Source organism: Taeniopygia guttata, chromosome 22 (genome assembly GCF_048771995.1).
Source record: "Taeniopygia guttata chromosome 22, bTaeGut7.mat, whole genome shotgun sequence".
NCBI classification, from domain to species: Eukaryota; Metazoa; Chordata; class Aves; order Passeriformes; family Estrildidae; genus Taeniopygia; species Taeniopygia guttata.
In genome coordinates this window covers 728,646-748,190 of record NC_133047.1, presented here as the reverse complement: position 1 = coordinate 748,190, position 19,545 = coordinate 728,646, and the positions used below count along the sequence as shown (strand labels likewise).

Genomic DNA, 19,545 nt, shown 5'->3' with positions numbered 1-19,545 from the left:
ACAGTCCGAGGGCTTTAAAAGGAGAGAACGAGGAAGGCAAGGAGTGGAGAAGACAAAGGATGCTGTGAGAGCCAAACGTGCTGATGCCCAACACACCCCACCCACTGAGGGGCTCCTGAGGGCACCTTCAGCTCCTCCACTGCCCTGGAGCCATCTCCCCGCTAAGCAGAGCCCCTGGTGCTGGGCAGGGTCCCAGCTCGGGGTGCTCTGGTCCTGCAGGATCCCCCAGCACTGTGGGGCCCGTGGGGTGCTGAGGTCAGTTTTGGGGTGCGCCCATCTCCCAGATTGCCCACACGCAGAGGATGCCTTACCAGGAAGAGCAGAGAGGAGCTGAATCTTCCTGCTGGGCTCCAGCACCCAGGCAGCCCTGCCTCATCATCTCCGTGGTTTCTGCTGGGTGCCAGCCAGAGCAGCACCCCGGGGACCCTCCGTGCGGTGTCCCATGGAACGCAGCGGGCACCCAGCGGCATGTGCCCCTTCCCCAGCCCGGCAGGGAGCACCAGCAGCTCTGCTTCAGCTGCTCTGCTTATTATCATATTTAATTGCCCTGCTGGTAACCCCAGGAAATGAGCAGGAGACGGTGAGAGCCGCAGTTTGGGATGATGTAAACACCAACTCCAGCTCTCCCTGCGCCAAGCCGGGCCCAGAGGAGCAGTGATTTATGGAGCCCCCAGCCCTGCCCCCCTGCCTGGGCTGCGAGTTTAATCCAGGACCGCAAATTCAACATAAATCACTTGATTAAAAGCTCTACTTAATTTAAAGGGGGTGGGGGGTGGGCAGAGTGCAGCTGATCGATTTAATTTACACCGGGAAACAGCAACGGGCAGATGCTTTTAAAAAGGCTGGGGAGGCTGCAGCTGCCTCAGCTTAACCATTTAGGGGCTCTGGAGGGGCTGGCAGCCCCTCTCACCCCCTCCCTCCATGCACCCTCAGCCACCTCCTGCACCCCTGCCCATGCCCCGTGGGGTGCAGAACGTTTTTATGAGGAGTGCTGGAGCCGTGAAAAACAGAATTCCCACAAAAACAGCTGCCATCAAAGCTGTTCCCTGAGCAGCATCTCCCCAAAATCCCTCCTGGCTGAGCCTGAGCACCCAGAGCCCCCCCAGCACCCCCAGCAGGGACGGGCCGTGGGCGGCCAAGTCGTGGGTAAAGTCTTTAATAATTACAAGAACTCCAGATTCATTGCAGAAGAGTTTACAACAAATAATATTTCTCCATAGAAAGGCAAAATAAACTTTTCAAGTAACAGCGGCCTGGCTGCAGCGTCTCGGCACCGGCGGCAGGGAGGTTCCAGGTGTCCGTCCGTCCGTCTGTCCGTCCGTGCAGCAGAGCCGGGCACCGGGACGGTGGCAGGGCTGGCATGGGGCTGCTCCCCCGGTAAGGCACCTCCCCGGGCAGGGGGCAGCCCCCTCCCTCCCCAGGGGCCAGGGCAAGGCCAGGCACGTAATGACAACGGATTCCCAAAAGGCATCGACACATTATTATTATTGTTTAATACAACCCCATATAAAACTGAAGCAGCAGCAGCAATTCTTATCGAGGGACCTAAACTGAAATAGGTTTAGAACATAATTTAAAAAAATAAAAACAGCAAAAATAGCAAAATATATGACTTTTTTTTTTTATAGCAACTGATATCTACCAGCCACTAGTACCTTCCTACCAAACTGGTATATCTCTGGTAACAACCCTTTTTAAAAAGACATGTAAATATATATTCATATTTATACATATTTTTCATTATGTACATGGGACTCTGGGTTTAGCACAGGTGGGTTTGGTGCCTCTGAGCAGTGCAGGGCTCGTGCCCTGGATGTGCTGGGCATGGCTCAGCAAAGCCCACAGGTCCTGTGGCCCGGGGGCATCCTGGGCAGAGAGGGCTGAGCCACAGCACGAGGCTGCGGGCACACTGAGGCTTCTGGCACACCGGTGAGGCTCCTGGCACACCAGTGAGGCTCCTGGCACACCAGTGAGGCTCCTGGCACACCGGTGAGGCTCCTGGCACACCAGTGAGGCTCCCGGCACACCGGTGAGGCTCCTGGCACACCAGAGAGGCTCCTGGCACACCAGTGAGGTTCCTGGCACACTGGTGAGGTTCTTGGCACACCAGTGAGGCTCCTGGCACACCAATGAGGCTCCTGGCACACCAATGAGGCTCCTGGCACACCAATGAGGCTCCCGGCACACCAGTGAGGCTCCCGGCACACCAGTGAGGCTCCTGGCACACCAATGAGGCTCCTGGCACACTGGTGATGTTCCTGGCATGCCAAGGCTCCCAGCACACCGGTGAGGCTCCTGGCACACCGGTGAGGTTCCTGGCACACCAATGAGGCTCCTGGCACACCGGTGAGGTTCCTGGCACGCCAATGAGGCTCATGGCACACTGGTGAGGCTCCTGGCACACCAGTGAGGCTCCTGGCACACCGGTGAGGCTCCTGGCACACCAATGAAGCTCCCAGCACACTGGTGAGGCTCCTGGCACACCGGTGAGGCTCATGGCACACTGGTGAGGTTCCTGGCACGCCAGTGAGGTTCCTGGCACACCAGTGAGGCTCCTGGCACACCAGTGAGGCTCCTGGCACACCAGTGAGGCTCCTGGCACACCAGTGAGGTTCCTGGCACACTGGTGAGGTTCCTGGCACCCCAAGGCTCCCAGAGTGCCAAGGCTCCCCCTCGTGCAGCCGCAGGAGCCGGGTGCTGCCCCTGGCTCACCAGGCTCTCCGAGTGGCAGACCAGCCCAGCTCTCTGTGCCCAACCAGGATGTGCCATGCCAGGATGCCTGGCTGGCTCTTTGGCCATGCATTGCCCACGGGAGAGGATTTCAGCTCAGCCAAGTGGGAATACTCCAGCACAGAATTCATGGAAAAGAGGTTTAAAAACGAAAGGAGGAAGCGCCATGAGAACCCCGGAGCCAAACCCTTTGGGCAGTGGAGAGCTGACACGAGCGGCAGGAGAAGCTGGCAAGAGGTGGGTGGTTTTGGTTAGGTGAGATGCTACGGATGTCTCTGAACCCTTTCTGCAACAGCTCAGCACAACCAGGCTGTGCAGGCAGCGTCCACGGGCACGGCACAGCGTGGCACGGCACGGCACCCTGGCAGTGCCACCCTCAGTGTCGCTTCAGTCCACCATTGCTGTGCTGAGGGGGGAACTTGGGAAGGCACGGCTCGTCCGGGAGCGGGTCGTGGGAGAACACTGAGTCCTCTCCCGAGGAGCAGGTGGAGCTGCGTGTGTCCGGGAAGCCGGGCGAATACTGATCCAGCGGCATGGACAGGTCCAGGTACTCCTGTGTGGATATTCTCAGTTCAGTCACAGAAAAAGAGAAAGATTTCTGCCAGGCTAAGCCTGGGAAAAAGTCCAAGAGGAATGCAGACAATTCATTATCTTGCTTTCCGTTCACATTGTTTATAGATATGTTCTGCCACACTGACCTAAGTCCAGTGTACCAATCAGGTGAAATGTTTTTACTCTAAGACCAATGGAATTAATGTTCACAGTGTTCTCTATATAAAGAGAGAAGTGCTTTTGAATAAATGCTCATTTTGCCTTCTGAAATCGTGTGAGTCTCGCTCCTGAGAGGGACAGACCCCAGGGCAGGCTCAGGAGGGGACTGGGCAGCCCGCAGGGAGCACCTCACCCAGCTGCCACTCCTGACACCTCTCCTACCTGGTTGGAGGTCATGGCCACGATCCTGTCTAGGTCTTCCACCAGCTGCTTGAAGGTGGGTCTCTGGGAAGGGACGGCGTGCCAGCAATCCCTCATCATCATGTACCTGCGAGGGCGGGGCAGGCAGGGCTCAGCCCGGGGCAGGCAGCTGGGCACCCCCACCCACACGAGCAGAGAAGCACTGGGAAGGTGTGCCCAGTGTCCCTGTGCCAGGCTGGACACAGGGAACGTGTGCCCAGTGTCCCTGTGCCAGGCTGGACACAGGGAACGTGTGCCCAGTGTCCCTGTGCCAGGCTGGACACAGGGAACTTGTGCCCAGCATGGACACAGTCTGGGCTGCTCCCTGTGCTGGGGTCATCCTGGGATTCCCTCCTGTCCAGGGAGATGCTGATTATTGCAAATCTGGTTAGCTGATGGTTTCTCAGGGCTGGGAACTGCTGGGACTGTTAACTCCAAAGGTCTGCCTGCCACCCTCCATGCCCCAGCCCACGTTCTGCACACGGCAATAGCATTCAGAGATTTCAAACCCCTCTTCCCCATCCCAGCCCCGCACTCACAGCTCGTTGGTGCAATTGCTGGGCTTGTCCATCCTGTGACCCTCCTTCAGCAGCTTGAAGAGCTCCTCAACGGGCACACCGGGGTAGGGTGAGCCACCCAGCGTGAAAATCTCCCACAGCAGCACCCCGAAGGACCACCTGGGAACACAGGGCAGACGCTGGGGCACCGGCCCTGGGGCACTGACACCCCACTGGGCCCCAGTTTGGGTACGGTGAGAGACTGGATTGCTGGGAGCAACAACCATCCACAGCTTCGGTTCACTTTGCAGGGTAAATGATGAGTCCCAGCACCAAACACGATTTGGATTCAAAATGTTTGGTTGGCTGACACCAATTGTAACTTCATTAAATCAAGGTAAATCCCATCCGTGCATCTCCCCAGTAGGCCCCACTCACACATCACTCTGGTGGGTGTAGATTCGGTCAAAGAGAGCCTCGGGGGCCATCCACTTCACGGGCAGGCGACCCTGGAACACAAAACCCACAATGGGTTGGTGAGGGAGCCTGGGGCAGGGGCGAGCCCTGCGTGCCTGTGGCATTCCCAGCACAGACTGGAGCCCCCCCACCCCACACACCACTTGTTACGGTGAGCTCCTGGACACCCTTTTGTCCTCCCTTTCCTAGGGCCTCTGTGGCTCTGATCATGATAACCCCTGGATCCTCCCCCCTGCCCCAATGGGGTTGGCGGGGAGCCAGGAGTGCCCACCCTGTCCAAAACCTATATAGACCCCTGAAACTTCCTGCTCTTCCTCTTTTGCCCCGCTCTCCATGGACACCACAGAATAAAGAGAGCTGTTCCAACACCCTGGGTAAGAGCCTCTTTTGAATACTTTTCCCTCTCCTGCTATTTCCTCCCCTCACAGCCCCGTATCTCTGAGCTAGTCGGATTCATTCGGGGGGCTGCGTGGAGGGGGGGGAAACCATAGAAATAACAACCACTCACATTTGTCGTCTTCTTGTAGTAATCGATGTGGTGGATGTCACGGGCCAGCCCGAAGTCAGCGATCTTCATCACGTTGTCCTCTGTCACCAGCACGTTCCTGGCCGCCAGGTCCCTGTGGATGCACTGACCGAGCACGGCGCCGTCAGCGCTGGATGGTGGGACAGGAGCTGGGCTCCTCGTCCCACCACAGCCTCCTGGAGCTCCTCACCTTCTTGGAGGCCAAGTACTCCATGCCTCGTGCCACCTGGTAGGCACAGGAGACCAGGTCCTTGAAGGACAGCTGCTCCTCGGGGACGCGGCTGGGGTTGTAGCAGTACTCCATGCCCGGGGGCCGCCGTGCCTGCAGGTACTCCCGGAGGTTGCCCTTGCTGGCGTATTCCACGATCACATAGAGGGGTCCTAAGGGGACGGTGGCATGAGAGGCTGCAGCCTGAGCAGGGTGCCAGGCCAGCTCCTCCCAGCGCACAGCAGCTGCGGGGTGGCAGAGGAACACCTCCTCCCCACTCGTGCACCCTCACCATCCTGCGTGCAGGCTCCCAGCAGGTTGATGATGTTCTTGTGCTTGCCGATCATCTTCATCATCTCCATCTCAGAGATGAGGTCAGACAAGTCCTTCTCCGTGGCGTCGGCTGAAGTGGAGGAGGAAGCCCTTAGGGGGTGCCAGGCTGGGTTGCACAGCACAGACCCCAGCCAGGGCTGTGGCATCGTGCCAGGACCACCCTTCTTGCCGCCACTTACACTTGAGCATCTTCACCGCCACCTTGGTCACACGGTTGGGCTTGTCCTTGTCAAGGCCGATGGCTTCTGCCAGCACCACCTGGCCGAAGCAGCCTTCTCCCAGGGGCTTGCCCAGGATCAGCCTGGAGGGAGAAGACCCCCATGCAGGGGAGCAGGTTGGTCCCAGCACCAGCAGCAGCCTCCTGACCCATCTCCTGGGGTGGGCTCACCTGTCCCGGGGCAGCTCCCAGCGCGGGTCCTCGGGGAGCTCGTACTCGGAGACGCCGGCCAGCATGGGGGTGCCGCTGGAGGAGAGGCGGGAGGGCCGCACCAGCATCACGCCCGAGTTCATGGAGGAGCTGGAGTCGGCCGACACCTGCAGAGGGGCCGTGGGTTACCTTCACGCAGTGCCCGGGCCACGAGTGGCTGCCCCCGGGGGGGAGATGGTGATGGGAGGCTTTGCACCCGCCCCTGCTCACAGCCCCTGCTCACAGTGCTGCTCACATCCCCTGCTCACAGCCCCTGCTCACAGCCTCTGCTCACAGCCCCTGCTCACATCCCCTGCTCACATCCCCTGCTCACAGCCCCTGCTCACAGCCCCTGCTCACATCCCCTGCTCACAGCCCCTGCTCACATCCCTGCTCACAGCCTCTGCTCACAGCCCCTGCTCACATCCCCTGCTCACAGCACTGCTCACAGCCCCTGCTCACATCCCCTGCTCACATCACTGCTCACATCCCCTGCTCACAGCCCCTGCTCACATCCCCTGCCTGCATCCCCTGCTCACATCCCCTGCTCACAGCCCCTGCTCACATCCCCTGCTCACATCCCCTGCTCACAGCCCCTGCTCACATCCCCTGCTCACATCCCCTGCTCACAGCCCCTGCTCACAGCCCCCTGCTCACATCCCCTGCTCACAGCCCCTGCTCACAGCCCCTGCTCACATCCCCTGCCTGCAGCCCCCTGCTCATATCCCCTGCTCACAGCCCCTGCTCACAGCCCCTGCTCACATCCCCTGCTCACATCCCCTGCTCACATCCTCTGCTCACATCCCCTGCTCACATCCCCTGCTCACAGCCCCTGCTCACATCCCCTGCTCACATCCCCTACTCACAGCCCCTACTCACAGCCCCTGCTCACAGCCCCCTGCCCCTAGCCCTGATCATCCTGCCCACAGCCCCCTGCCTGCAGCCCCCTGCTCACATCCCCTGCTCACATCCCCTGCTCACAGCCCCTGCTCACATCCCCTGCTCACATCCCCTGCTCACAGCCCCTGCTCACATCCCCTGCTCACAGCCCCTGCTCACAGCCCCTGCTCACAGCCCCTGCTCACATCCCCTGCTCACAGCCCCTGCTCACATCCCCTGCTCACATCCCCTGCTCACAGCCCCTGCTCACAGCCCCTGCTCACAGCCCCTGCTCACATCCCCTGCTCACATCCCCTGCTCACATCCCCTGCTCACATCCCCTGCTCACAGCCCCTGCTCACATCCCCTGCTCACATCCCCTGCTCACAGCCCTGCTCACAGCCTCTGCTCACAGCCTCTGCTCACATCCCCTGCTCACAGCCCCTGCTCACAGCCCTGCTCACAGCCTCTGCTCACATCCCCTGCTCACAGCCTCTGCTCACATCCCCTGCTCACAGCCTCTGCTCACATCCCCTGCTCACAGCCCTGCTCACAGCCCTGCTCACAGCCCCCTGCCCACAGCCCCCTGCCCGCCCAGCACTGCTGCTCCTCTCTGTGGAACTTTTAATTAGTCTCCATCACTCTCTGTGGAACTTTTAATTAGTCTCCATCACTCTCTGTGGAACTTTTAGTCCCCATCACGCTGTACCCCAAAATGCACAGCCTGGGAGCTCTCCCATCTCTTCAGTGTGTCCCACACTCTGTTCACACCTTAAAACTGTTGCAAATCCTCCTGGTTCTCCTCGTGAGCCCTGCCAAGAGGGGATGAGGGGTGCTGTGCAGCCCCCCACCCTGCTGACCGTGCTGGCACCGGAGGCATGGCCAGGACAGTGCCCACCCCGTGCCACCGGTGGGGACAGGCTGCAGGGGGTGGCACCTGCAGCAGGGTGGTCACCCCATCCCTCCCCCCACGTGCCCTGGGAAAGCTGGGCTCCAGGAGAGGCAGTAGGTGCAAACAAACCCCCTCTCTACTTTCTGTTACCTGTCTGCGCAGGGGGATGCTCTTGGCCAGCTTGTGCACAGCCAGCTGGCTGTTGAAGTCCGTCTTCTTGGTGGTGCTCTTCAGCTTGTAGATGATGATGGTCACCACCATGCAGGAGATGAGGAAGGCTCCTATGCAGTAGATGATGATCTCCAGGTAGATGGGAGACGTCATCATGGCTGGGGTGTCCTCAATAGCTGGGTCGGCGTGAACAGGGTGTTTGTTAGCAGCTGCCAGGCCCCAGGGAGTGGCACTGGGGAGCCCCTGGCTCGTCCCCAAGCTCCGTGGGGACATCAGTGCAGCAGGGACTGGGGGCTGCCCACCCACCCTTGCAGGGAAGGCGTGCAAGCAGCCCCCAGCTCATCATCCCCTCGCCAAGCAATGCCTTTGCCACCTCTGCAGGTGGCCCAGGGCGGGATGGGGTCAGCTGGGACAGGCACGAAGTAGGGGGACAGGGCCTAAGTCACCCCACAGGGATGTGGCACCATGGGCACCTCTGGGAACAGCTTTCTGCCCCAGCTGCTGTGCTCTGCCCACACATGGGAGCTGCAGGTCCTCAGGATGTGGGGTCACCCCCTGCACGATGGAGTGGGGTGTCTGGCCGTGCCCGGGGCTGTGGGAGCCCAGGCCTTGCTTATTAATAATATTAATTACAGTAATTACCAGGGAGAGCTCGGAGCAGAGCAGCCAGTGGCACTCCAGTGGCCAGGACCTGCTGTGGGAGCCTGGGCTGGTGGGAGAAGGGACCCACAGACCCTGCCTCGGTGGCTGAGGGGTGCTGGAGCCATGAACACCTCAGAGCCTGCAGCCACATGCTGTGGTCCATGGTGAATGTGGCAGGACGGGGCTGCCACTGCACCTTGTGCACCCCCAGCCTGACACCCCCAAAGAGCAGAGCCTCAGAGAGAGGTGTAAGAGGGAGCTGAAGATTCCTGCCCCACCTCTGAGCACACCTGGCTGACAAAGCAGTGGCTGATAACTGGGAAAGTTTTGGCTGAAAAGCAACGAGCACACAGCACCCCAAAACTTTCCCACAGCTGTTATCAGGCTTTGGTCCGTGCATTGATACTGAGGAGCAGCATCAATGGGGACGGGGCAGCGATCCTTGCAGGGCAAGCACACACACCCCAGACAGTCCCGCAGTGCAGGGCAAGGCCAGGCCCTGGCAGGAAGGAGGGCAGCGCTGCCAGCACCCCCAAACCCCCCTGGTGCCCCTGGGCAGGCAGCGCTGGCCTGGCCTGGCCTGGCCTGGCCCGGGGTGCAGGACTGTCCTGCTCCTTGGAGCGAGCCCTGGTTAAATTCCCCAAGTATGCATTGCCTGGGCCAGGGAGAGAGCAGGGGCAGACCCCAGCTGGGGTGGAGGGGGGCACAGAAGTGGGGACGCTGCCCCATCTGCTCCAGCACCCACGCTGAGCCGGGGACAGGGGCCGGGAAGTGCTCTCTCCCGGACCACAATGCATACACTGGAAAGGAGGGAGGAAAGGAAGAGGAGTATATACCTTCGAGAACTGTCAACCATGCAGAGTGATGGGAGATCCCAATAGAATTACCCGCCAAACATGTATACTCCCCAGCATCCTCAAATGAGACATTCCTTAAGTGAAGGACTTCCATTTCTTTGTCTGTCGTGTTAACGCCAGCCGTCTGGAAGGAAAAGTGGAAGCAAAAAACGGAGAAGCAAACGACATGAGATCATCTGGGAGGAGGCCAGAGAGGAGGGAGAGCCCAGTCTCATTTGCCAGACCCCCGGGGAGCAAACAGAGACCACTGGAGACCTGCTAGAGAGACCCCCTCGGGATGACCACTCATCCCGGCGGACCGAGGGAGATGCTGTTAAAACCCTCCACCACACGGAGTGTCCTGCCCATCCGAGCATGCTGGCGATGGGCTGCATGGAGAAATCACCCGGGCAGAGCCGGCCGGCTGGCTCGTGACACAGGGAGGCACCAGGACGGGGATGGGAGGACAGAGACAGCACAGAGACGAGAGGATGGTGGCAGGAGGGCAGCACAGACAGGGGATGCAGCACCGTGCCTGGACTGGCTGATGGCAGCGCCCTCAGAGACTGGTTCACTGGTGGCAGACCCAGCAGGCAGCTGGGCTGCTCTGGGTCTGCATGATGGGGAGGGCAGGACAGGACAGCCAGCGGAACACGAGACAGCAGCACACAGCAGAGACACTGGGACACACAGCAGAGACACTGGGACACACAGCAGAGACACTGGGACACACACAGAGACACTGGGACACACAGCAGAGACACTGGGACACACAGCAGAGACACTGGGACACACAGCAGAGACACTGGGACACACAGCAGAGACACTGGGACACACAGCAGAGACACTGGGACACACACAGAGCACAGCGCCCAGCCGGCCCTGCTGGGTATTTTTCCATGGTTGTTGCACCAGAAACAGCAGAAACCAGAGAGCCCAGAGTTTTGTCTTCCACCGCCAGGCATTCTTGCGGTTACCTGTGGCCAGGGGCCTGGTGACTGTGAGCCACGCAGACTGGTTGGCCTCGCCAATATAATTGGAAACCTTACAAACATACTCCCCGCTCTCCGCCTCTGTCACATTATACAGGGTCAGCACCTCCGCATCAGAGCTATTAATCCCCGAGTGCTGGAACAGACCAACAACATGGAGTCACACGGATGTGCTCAGGAACCGAGCGCCCGAGGCTGGCATCGGGCTGCACACAGGGGCACAGGAGGAAGGAGCAGGCAGGAATGGGGCTGTAACCCTGCTCCCCCCCGCTTCCCAGTGGTCAGGAGCACGGCTGGGATGGCTTCACGGAATCACAGAATGGCTTGGAAGGGATCTTTAAAGGCCACCCAGTTGGACCTCCTGCCACAGCTGGGCCAGCGTGCCCACTGAGTGGCACTGCTGGGGTGCAGAGGGACCATCCAGGGCTCAGCTCCCAGCTCCAGCTATGCTCGCTGCCCGGGACAGCCCACCCAGCCTGTGCTGTGTGCCCTCAGGGCTCCAAAGGCAGCACGGGGCTGGCACACACAGCCCTCCCTGCTCCCTGCCCAGCAGGCTGGTGGTGGCTCTGGGCTCCAGCTGCCCCGGGGCCAGTGGTCCCCAGCCCCAGGTGACTCTTCTGGCCCATCCCTGTGCCCTGCTCCTGCCCCAGGCACAGCTGGGCCGTGGCTGGCAACACCCAGCGTGTGGCTTTACCTTCAGGATCTGCACGTAGGGCAGGTTGTCGGGGCCGATCTTGCTGCCGTTCACCTCAATGTGCTTCAGCCACTGGATGTGGGGCTGAGGGTCGCTGTAGACCTTGCAGACAAACTCCACGTTGCTGCCCAGGGCCACTGTCTTGTTGGCAGGCAGCCCTGCCTGCAGGATGGGCCGGTGCGGGGAGCGCTCTGCGGGACCAGGAGATGGTTTGGGGCGCCTCACAACGGGGTTTGGGGCGCCTCACAACGGGGTTTGGGGCGCCTCACAACGGGGTTTGGGGCGCCTCAAAACGGGGTTTGGGGCGCCTCACAACGGGGTTTGGGGCGCCTGCTGCCCATCCCGGGTGCACCCCGCAGCCCTCCATGCCCAGCACCCCTGGCTGAGGTGGGCACCAATGCACCCAACGCAGCATTAGTGTCCCCTTGCCCAGGAGCCTGCCTGCACTGGGGTGACAGCATCCAGGATGGGGGACAGGTGAAACCCCAGTGTGGGGGGACAGGGACATCGGCACCTTTTGGGCAGGGTCAGAGGTCAAACAAACCTATGGAGGGCCCTGGCCATTAACAAAGGGGCTGCCACTGTGGTGAGTCAGCATTAACAAACCCCTTTGTTCACCTCGCTGACTGTTCCCTTCAGTTTGCTCAGTGTAATCAAATTAAATCACATTTTTAATGGTTCATTTACTGGCATTTAGAGCAGCTCCACATGTGGAACTGCTCAGACCAGCCTTCCCAGCTGGGAATTGTGGCTAATAAGGTGATTAGAAAAAGTTTCTGTCCGGTCTATGAAATTATTTTCACCACAACAGGCTGGGGTGAACCTCTGGTGGGATGGGAGGCTGCCCGGGGATGGTGGGGAAGCCCCTTCCCTGGGAGCACAACCCACCCACCCTACAGGTCGCAGCACCCACTGCTGTTTGGGAAGGCTGAGGGAGAGGAGGGTGCAGGGGGAGCCCCCAGCCCCGAATTCTCACCCACGACGTCCAGCTGGTAGGTGTGGTTGATGCTGCCGTACTTGTTCTCCACAATGCAGGTGTAGTTGCCCTTATCAGATGGCACCACCGAGTCCATGATGATGCTCCAGGTTGCCTGGCGGACCTGGGGGCACGGAGAGGACAGAGCCAGTTATGTGCAGCACACACAAGCCCCAGGCCCTGCTCATGTCAGAGCTGGTTCAACCCCTGGCATGGGCAGGACATAAATCTCCCTTTGAGGCCACCTTTCTCCTTCCCTGGGAGCTGTAATTGCTCCCAGCTGTCCCAGGAGGGACAGGAGTCATGCAGGCAGCTGTGCTGAGCAGCAGATGTTGTTGGCTGAGCACGATGGGCTCCCCTGGTGTGGGGACACAAGTCCTCCGTGAGTGCAGGGAACAGACCAGCATTGTTCCTCCTGCAAGAGGCTTCCCTGGCTGGCCCAGGGGTTCAGACCCCACTGCTCCCCACGGCCAGCGGGCAGCTGCAGCCTGCTGTCCTGCACCACTCTGGGTGCTGCTGGCCCCGTGCATCTCCTCTGGGAAAGTCCCAGTGGTTCTGCTGGCACGAGCACTGCCCAGGCCCCTCTGGCCACGGGGCACCAGGAGGTTCTCCAAAAGCCAGCCCTGTCACTGCCAGCTCCAGCTGTGGCTGCTCATGTCAAACCCTCCTTAAGCCCAGCTGGAAACTGGTTATTTGCACAGTCCTACATTCCAGCCCCGTGGGCTAGCTGGGGCACTGTGCTGTCACCAGCTGGCAGCCCCAGCACTGCCAGCAGCCTCTCTCCTCCCCACCCAGAGCCCATGTCCTGGGCTGAGCCTGTGTCCCTCCAGGACACCCTGCAGAGTGACGTGGCTGCATTCCTGCTGCTGTCCCAGCTCCTGGCAGGAGCCCTGGCATGCAGGGCCAGGCTGGAGCTGCTTCTGACCTGTGGCATGTCACTCAGGGGTGATGGTGGCCCCACAGCCCCCTGGCTGGGCTGGTTCAGGGCTCCTGGCCTGGGAAACCCTGAGGGCTCTGCAGCCCTGCTCCCAAAAACAGAGATGGCAAAGGGGACAGTGCTGCCTTGCCCCCAGGGGCTGCTCCCCTGTGCCCCCCTGTACCTTGTAGCCCCCAGGGGCTGCTCCCCTGTGCCCCCCTGTACCTTGCAGCCCCCAGGAGCTGCTCCCCTGTGCCCACCCCGTACCTTGTAGCCCCCAGGGGCTGCTCCCCTGTGCCCCTCTGTACCTTGTATCCCCCAGGGGCTGCTCCCCATGCCCCCCTGTACCTTGTACCCCCAGGAGCTGCTCCCCCGCGCCCCCCTGTACCTTGTAGCCCCCAGGGGCTGCTCCCCTGTGCCCCCCCCATACCTTGTAGCCCCCGGGGGCTGCTCCCCTTTGCTCCCCCTGTACCTTGTAGCCCCCAGGGGCTGCTCCCCTTTGCCCCCCCCTGTACCTTGTAGCCCCCGATGCGGTGGTCAGGTTTGAACTCTTTGCCGTTCTTCAGCCAGCGCAGGGTGGGGTTGGGTGTCCCACTCGATGGACATTTGAATTTCACTGTTTTGGCAGCAGGGACAGCGTGGAGCTTCTTCTCCATCTTCTCAGGATAGGTCCAGTAGGGAGCGATGGCCTCTGGGGAGCAGAGGGAGGGCTCAGCACGGCCAAACCCAGCAGCCTCCTGCTCCTGCAGTAACCCAAAGATGCCCAGGGCAGGGCTGAGACAGGAACCAGGAGAGGTGCCAGCATCAGGGAGGGGAGCCCTGGGACACAGCAGCCCTTTCCCCGTGGGGTGGATGCTCAGCTGCAGCAGCAGTGACCCCAATGTGGCTGTGCTGGCACAGCCCCCTGCTCCAACCCAGTGCTCCCACTGCACCCAGCCCTGCTCTCCCCACTGCTGCGTGCCCTGGGCTGCTTGCCCCATCCCTGGGTGATGCTCCTGTGTGCCCAGTCTCCCCTTGCCTGGCCACAGGGCGGCACCAAGGGCAAACCCAGCCCGACGTACGGTTCGGCTTGGTGTTATCTGCCTCCTTCTCCTCTGACGAGGAATCATCTTCATCATCATCATCCTCTGCAGAGGGGAGAGCATCTGTAACAGAAGCAACAGCCCTGATGAGTAGCTGTGTGTGAAGCACCTTTGTGCTGGGGGGGCCAGAGCTCAGTGGGTGGGTGGTGGGGCTGTGCCCGGTGAGGTGGCAGAGCAGGGCGGTGCTGGTGCCCAGCAGGGCCGTGGGGATCCAGTTAAACACTCCACATGACCCCCAGCACAGCCAGGGTGGCAGAGCCCACCATCCAGTGCCTGCAGCCATGGATATCCTGAAGAGATTTGCTGTCAGAGGTAACCTCGGAGCTCCTTACCTCACGTCCAGCACCACCAACACCCCTGGGGTGGCAGCTGAGACCCAGGCCGAGCATAGACATGTCCCCAGCTCGAGCGATCCCCCCTCTCCAGCCTCACACTCCATCAGCACCACTGCAGAACACAGCTCCCACCCAGCACGTGCCCCTCTGGGGCAGCCCTGCAGTCCCCTGCCCCCTCAGATAAACGTGAGATGATTTCTGGCAGCTTCTCCCTGTGCTGCAGTGGCCAGGAGGCCACGGCACCACCTGGAAACTCTTCTGGGCACCTGCAACGTGCAGGGCGGCCCCGAACTCACCACGCGTGGCCAGTGAATGTGCATGGGTGGGCAGAGGTGTGCAGAGATGCACAGAGGTGTGAAGGGGAGTACAGAGGTGCACAGAGGTGCACAGGGATGCACAGAGGTGCGCAGAGGTATACAGAGGTGTACAGGGATGCACAGAGGTGTGCACGGGTGTGCAGGGATGCACAGAGGTGTGAAGGGGAGTACAGAGGTGCACAGAGGTGTGCAGGGATTTACAGAGTTGTGCAGGGATGCACAGGGGTGTGCAGGAGAGTACAGAGGTGTGCAGAGATGCAAAGAGGTGTGCAGGGTGCACAGAGGTGTGCAGGGATGTGCAGGGATGCACAGAGGTGTGCAGGGGAGTACAGAGGTGCACATGGATGCACAGGGGTGTGCAGGGATGCACAGAGGTGTGCATGGGTGTGCAGAGGTATACAGAGGTGTACAGAGGTGTGCAGGGATGCACAGAGGTGTGCAGGAGTGTGCAGGGATGCACAGGGGAGTGCAGGGATTTACAGAGTTGTGCAGAGGAGTACAGAGGTGCACAGAGGTGTGCAGGGATGCACAGAGGTGTGCAGGAGTGTGCAGGGATGCACAGGGATGTGCAGAGGTGTGCAGGGATTTACAGAGGTGTGCAGGGATGCACAGGGATGTGCAGGGATGCACAGGGATGTGCAGGGATTTACAGAGTTGTGCAGGGATGCACAGGGATGTGCAGGGATTTACAGAGGTGTGCAGGGATGCACAGAGTTGTGCAGGGATTTACAGAGATGTGCAGGGATGCACAGGGGTGTGCAGGGATTTACAGAGTTGTGATGGGATGCACAGGGGTGTGCAGGGATTTACAGAGGTGTGCAGGGGTGTGCAGGGATGCACAGAGGTGTGCAGAGTTGTGCAGGGATGCACACAGGTGTGCAGGATGCACAGAGGTGTGCAGGGATTTACAGAATTGTGCAGGGATGCACAGAGTTGTGCAGGATGCACAGAGGCAGCCTCTCCTCGCTTCGCAGCCCGTCCCGTGGCTGCCCCTTCCCTGGGGCCGCTACGAACCTGAGACATTCACGGAGAAGTAGGTGGTCTTGCTCCCCGAGGGGCTGTTGGTCATGCAGGCGTAGAGCCCCGAGTCCTCGGGCACCACGTCCCTGACCTCTACCTCCTCCCCGGTGATGCGTGTGCGGTTGTTCTCAGCCAGCTGGACCCCATCGTGCACCCAGTTGATGCTCTGCACGTCGTCCCGCAGCCGGCAGCGCAGCTGGAGCAGCTCACCGGGGTGGGCCGAGTGCGACTCCACTTCGATTTTTGCTTTGGGCACAGCTGGAGGAGTTAGGGGAGAGGAGAAGAGAAAAAAAGGAGAGAAGGAATAGAGACCAAAGAAAAACCATGCTGCTGCTGCTGCTGCTGCTGCGGCCTGGTTAATGAGGCAACATGCACTGCTGGGATATTCCCACTGCTGGGATATTCCCACTGCTGGGATATTCCCACTGCTGGGGTGCTCCCACTGCTGGGATATTCCCACTGCTGGGATATTCCCATTACTGGGATATTCCCACTGCTGGGATATTCCCACTGCTGGGATATTCCCACTGCTGGGATATTCACACTGCTGGGATATTCACACTGCTGGGATATTCCCACTGTTGGGATATTTCACTGCTGGGATATTCCCACTGCTGGGATATTCCCACTGCTGGGATATTTCCCTGCAGGGATTTTCCCGCTGTGGCACCAGGGACCGCAGCACTCAGGGGACAGAGCCCAGGGCAGCAGCAGAGCAGAGAGGCAGAGCAGAGGCTGCGAGCACCCCAAGCAGCACCAAGTGCTTCCCTCTGCAGCAGGACCTGCTCAGTGCCGAGGCAGCTCCCAAGGCCTCGCCCTGGAGCGTGACAGGGCAGGGGCTTCCCAACAGGGAGAAACAGGCAACAGGGACAAGGCTGCATGGCAGGATCCAGCCTCGCCCAGAAGCATCCCAAATCCCTGCACGGCTCTGCCACCTCGCAGGGTCCCAGGATCCCCACCACCACAAGCGGGCAGCCAGCAAAGCAGGCCAGGGTCCCCATGGCACCAGGACCCCGCCCTGGTTAGAGCAGGGCACTGCAGGGTGAAAGGGCAGGACAGCAGGCAGGCAGCCAGGGGGACAGGTCAGCCCAGGGGACGGCGTTCCCATCCACGGCATTCCCAGGCAGGGGAGCTGAGCTCCCCGAGGTGACACTTGTGTGAGCAGCACAAAGATCCTTTCTCTCCATCCTGCTGTGACACGAGCTCATCTCTCCCAGCCCTGAAATGCCCAGGGCTCTGTCCTCAAGTCCTGCCCTCCACGGTGGGTGGTACATGAGCAGCTCTCCTGGTCCCAGGCTTGGGGAAGATGCTGGGTTTCAAATCACCTCTTCAAATTCCACAGCCCAAGGAAGGGTCCAGGCTGCTACATCTGTGATGATGTGGGTGAATCAGTGTGATCATCATCCTAGGCTGAGCTCCCCAGGGTGGTGGGCACAGCTCCAGAGCCCAGATCTTCAGGCACCTCTTAACCTCTGCCTCCTCCCTGGTTGTGTCCAGTTGTTCTTGGCCAGCTGGATTCCATCGGGATGCCGTGGGAGCAGCATGAAGGGGCACAGGGCACTGCTGCAGATGCTCCTCTCAGGGCTGGAAAATCCCAATAAACGCAGCAGAACCAACCAGGAGATGTTCAAGCTTCAGCTGGTCTGCAGCTCCAGGACTTTTGAGTGCCCAAGGAGCCAGACAAGAACAACCTCTGCTCCCTGCTCTGCACATGTGCCCCGAGCAGCCACAGAGCAGCTCACCCTGGGCCAGTGCCTGCAGGCAGCACAGGGCCAGGACCAGCAGCGAGGCCTCGCTCCTCCCTGCTCCCAACAGCCACTCTGGACGGCCAAAAATGAAACCTCGGCTCTCCAGAACTCTGATTCACCGCACCGTGACCTGCACTTCACTTTCTGGCCACTTCTCTTTGCCTTGGACTGATGAGAATCTTCATGGGAAAAACATTCATGAGCAGCTCCAGAATTTCTCCTCTTTCTTTTGCTCAGCACTTGAAGGAAAACACTGGGATGGGGCTGCATTCCCTTTCCTCAATTGCTGTAATACCAACGCCAGGGCTCCAGTTCATCCGTGAGAAGTTACAAAACATTTTCATGTGCAAGGGGAAAACCAAGGGGAGCCTCTTTGGTGGTGGGGAAGAGTCTTGCTTTGCAATCCTGTTTCCCTGCAATATTCTCCCACAGGACAGGCACTTCTCACAGCTCTGATTTGTGTTCCAGGTGGTTAGTCACAGGCTCCTCCAAAGGCTCACAAAGCAGCAGTGACATCCCAGCCTGTCCCTCTGAACCCCCGGGGTTGGGTAACACCACATCCTCCTGCCCATCCTGCCCTCCTCACACAGAGCAAGGCCAGCAGGCAACAAACAGCCATGAAAACCCAAACCAGCGAGTCCAGCAGCCACATCTGCTCTTATCTGGCTCCCAGCTCTGCCCCCTCCCACGCATCAGCAAACTTCCCTGTGGAACTGAACAGCCCTGCAGGGAAACTGGGGCAGAGCTCAAGCCCAGCCTCGAGCTCCACTGTGGGAATCCAGGGCTTCCCTCTGGCTGCCCTGGCAGGCCTGGGACCCTGGCAGGGGTCAGGAACCCCCCTGGACAGAGCCCCCAGAGACACTGTCTGTGATCTCTGTCCATGGAGAGGAGTTTTCAATCTTACAGGATCAATTACCAGCTCTGAGTGTTTGATAGAAGTAATAATTAAGTGTGGCACGGGTGCAAAAGTAAAATTTTAGGATTCTAGATTAGGGGTTCAGAGGGGACAAGATGGAGGAAAATGGGTGTGCCTTGTCCTTTTCCTCCTTTTCATGCCCTCCATGTTTCACTGTGGTGTTGTCATTTTTCTGTTGGTTCAGGCTGGGGACACACTGTCCAACGTAGGTGACAGATATTGGCACGTTATTGTAAATCCAGCACAGGCAGTTTGTGGTATTTAATGTTTGTAACATCCCACTGAGGGCAGAGCCCCACACGCTGCCCTGCAGGACAGAGCTGCGGCAGGGCAGCAGAACATGTTAGAGATAAACAGAATAAACAACCTTGAAACCAGCACAGAGGAATTATGGCTTGTGCTTTGGCAACGGGGCAGAAAGACAGAGACTTTCTACAATCTCGGAATCACCAATACCCACAGATTCCGACATCCACCAGCATCCCACAGCTGCACCTGGCCAATGTGAAGTGGTATCCTGGGGATGGAAAAGGTCTTTGGAGGAGGGGAAGTTTTGGGAGACCCCAGCCCGATGCCAGGGCTTGAGGAAGCAGCATTCCAGGTTCAGGAGGGTCCCTTCCCAATGGCTGCAGGTCCCTGGGTATGCTATGCAAGTGCCAGGGCTCCTTCAGACCCTTGGGCGTGGGGCCAGATCCCCTCTCAAAGCTTCCAGCCCCATGAGCCAGGGCTGGTTTGCATCAGCAGCACGACTGGGGCATGGGGGTGCTGAGGTGATGGATGGAGAGGCAGAGGGCCCAGTGGGCACTGCCCTTCCATCACCCACAGCACTCTTCTGGCACTTGGGGCGAGGTGGAAAATGCAGCCTGGTGGGACTGGCCTGAGCAGGAATTCACAGGCTAAGGAGGTTTGCTCAGCCCCTGGGCAGGATGGAGCAGCACTGTGGCCCTGGCAGGCAGAGAACACTGTGGCTGCTGCCATGGCACAGCTGGCACCGGGCTGGC

General features: G+C 59.9%; 1 protein-coding gene across 4 annotated transcripts in view; it reads right to left on the bottom strand.

Annotated features, from left to right (window-relative positions):
- Positions 1–1,140: 1,140 nt before the first annotated feature.
- FGFR1 (fibroblast growth factor receptor 1) overlaps positions 1,141–19,545 on the bottom strand; it is a 30,337-nt gene continuing 11,932 nt past the window's right edge. Inside the window, exons 3-18 of one of the 4 annotated variants that reach the window (XM_030290151.4) lie at positions 15,875–16,138; positions 14,188–14,271; positions 13,642–13,817; positions 12,211–12,334; positions 11,235–11,425; positions 9,549–9,693; positions 8,044–8,246; positions 6,111–6,256; positions 5,902–6,023; positions 5,682–5,792; positions 5,372–5,562; positions 5,164–5,286; positions 4,617–4,687; positions 4,221–4,358; positions 3,664–3,769; positions 1,141–3,283 (exon numbers count right to left, since the gene is read on the bottom strand). In XM_030290151.4, the coding sequence (XP_030146011.4) occupies positions 3,107–3,283; positions 3,664–3,769; positions 4,221–4,358; positions 4,617–4,687; positions 5,164–5,286; positions 5,372–5,562; positions 5,682–5,792; positions 5,902–6,023; positions 6,111–6,256; positions 8,044–8,246; positions 9,549–9,693; positions 11,235–11,425; positions 12,211–12,334; positions 13,642–13,817; positions 14,188–14,271; positions 15,875–16,138 (2,372 nt within the window). In that variant the 3' untranslated portion in view covers positions 1,141–3,106. The remainder of the gene's footprint in view (positions 3,284–3,663; positions 3,770–4,220; positions 4,359–4,616; positions 4,688–5,163; positions 5,287–5,371; positions 5,563–5,681; positions 5,793–5,901; positions 6,024–6,110; positions 6,257–8,043; positions 8,247–9,548; positions 9,694–11,234; positions 11,426–12,210; positions 12,335–13,641; positions 13,818–14,187; positions 14,272–15,874; positions 16,139–19,545) is intronic. The other 3 variants (XM_030290152.4, XM_030290153.4, XM_030290154.4) reach the window with 3 other exon arrangements.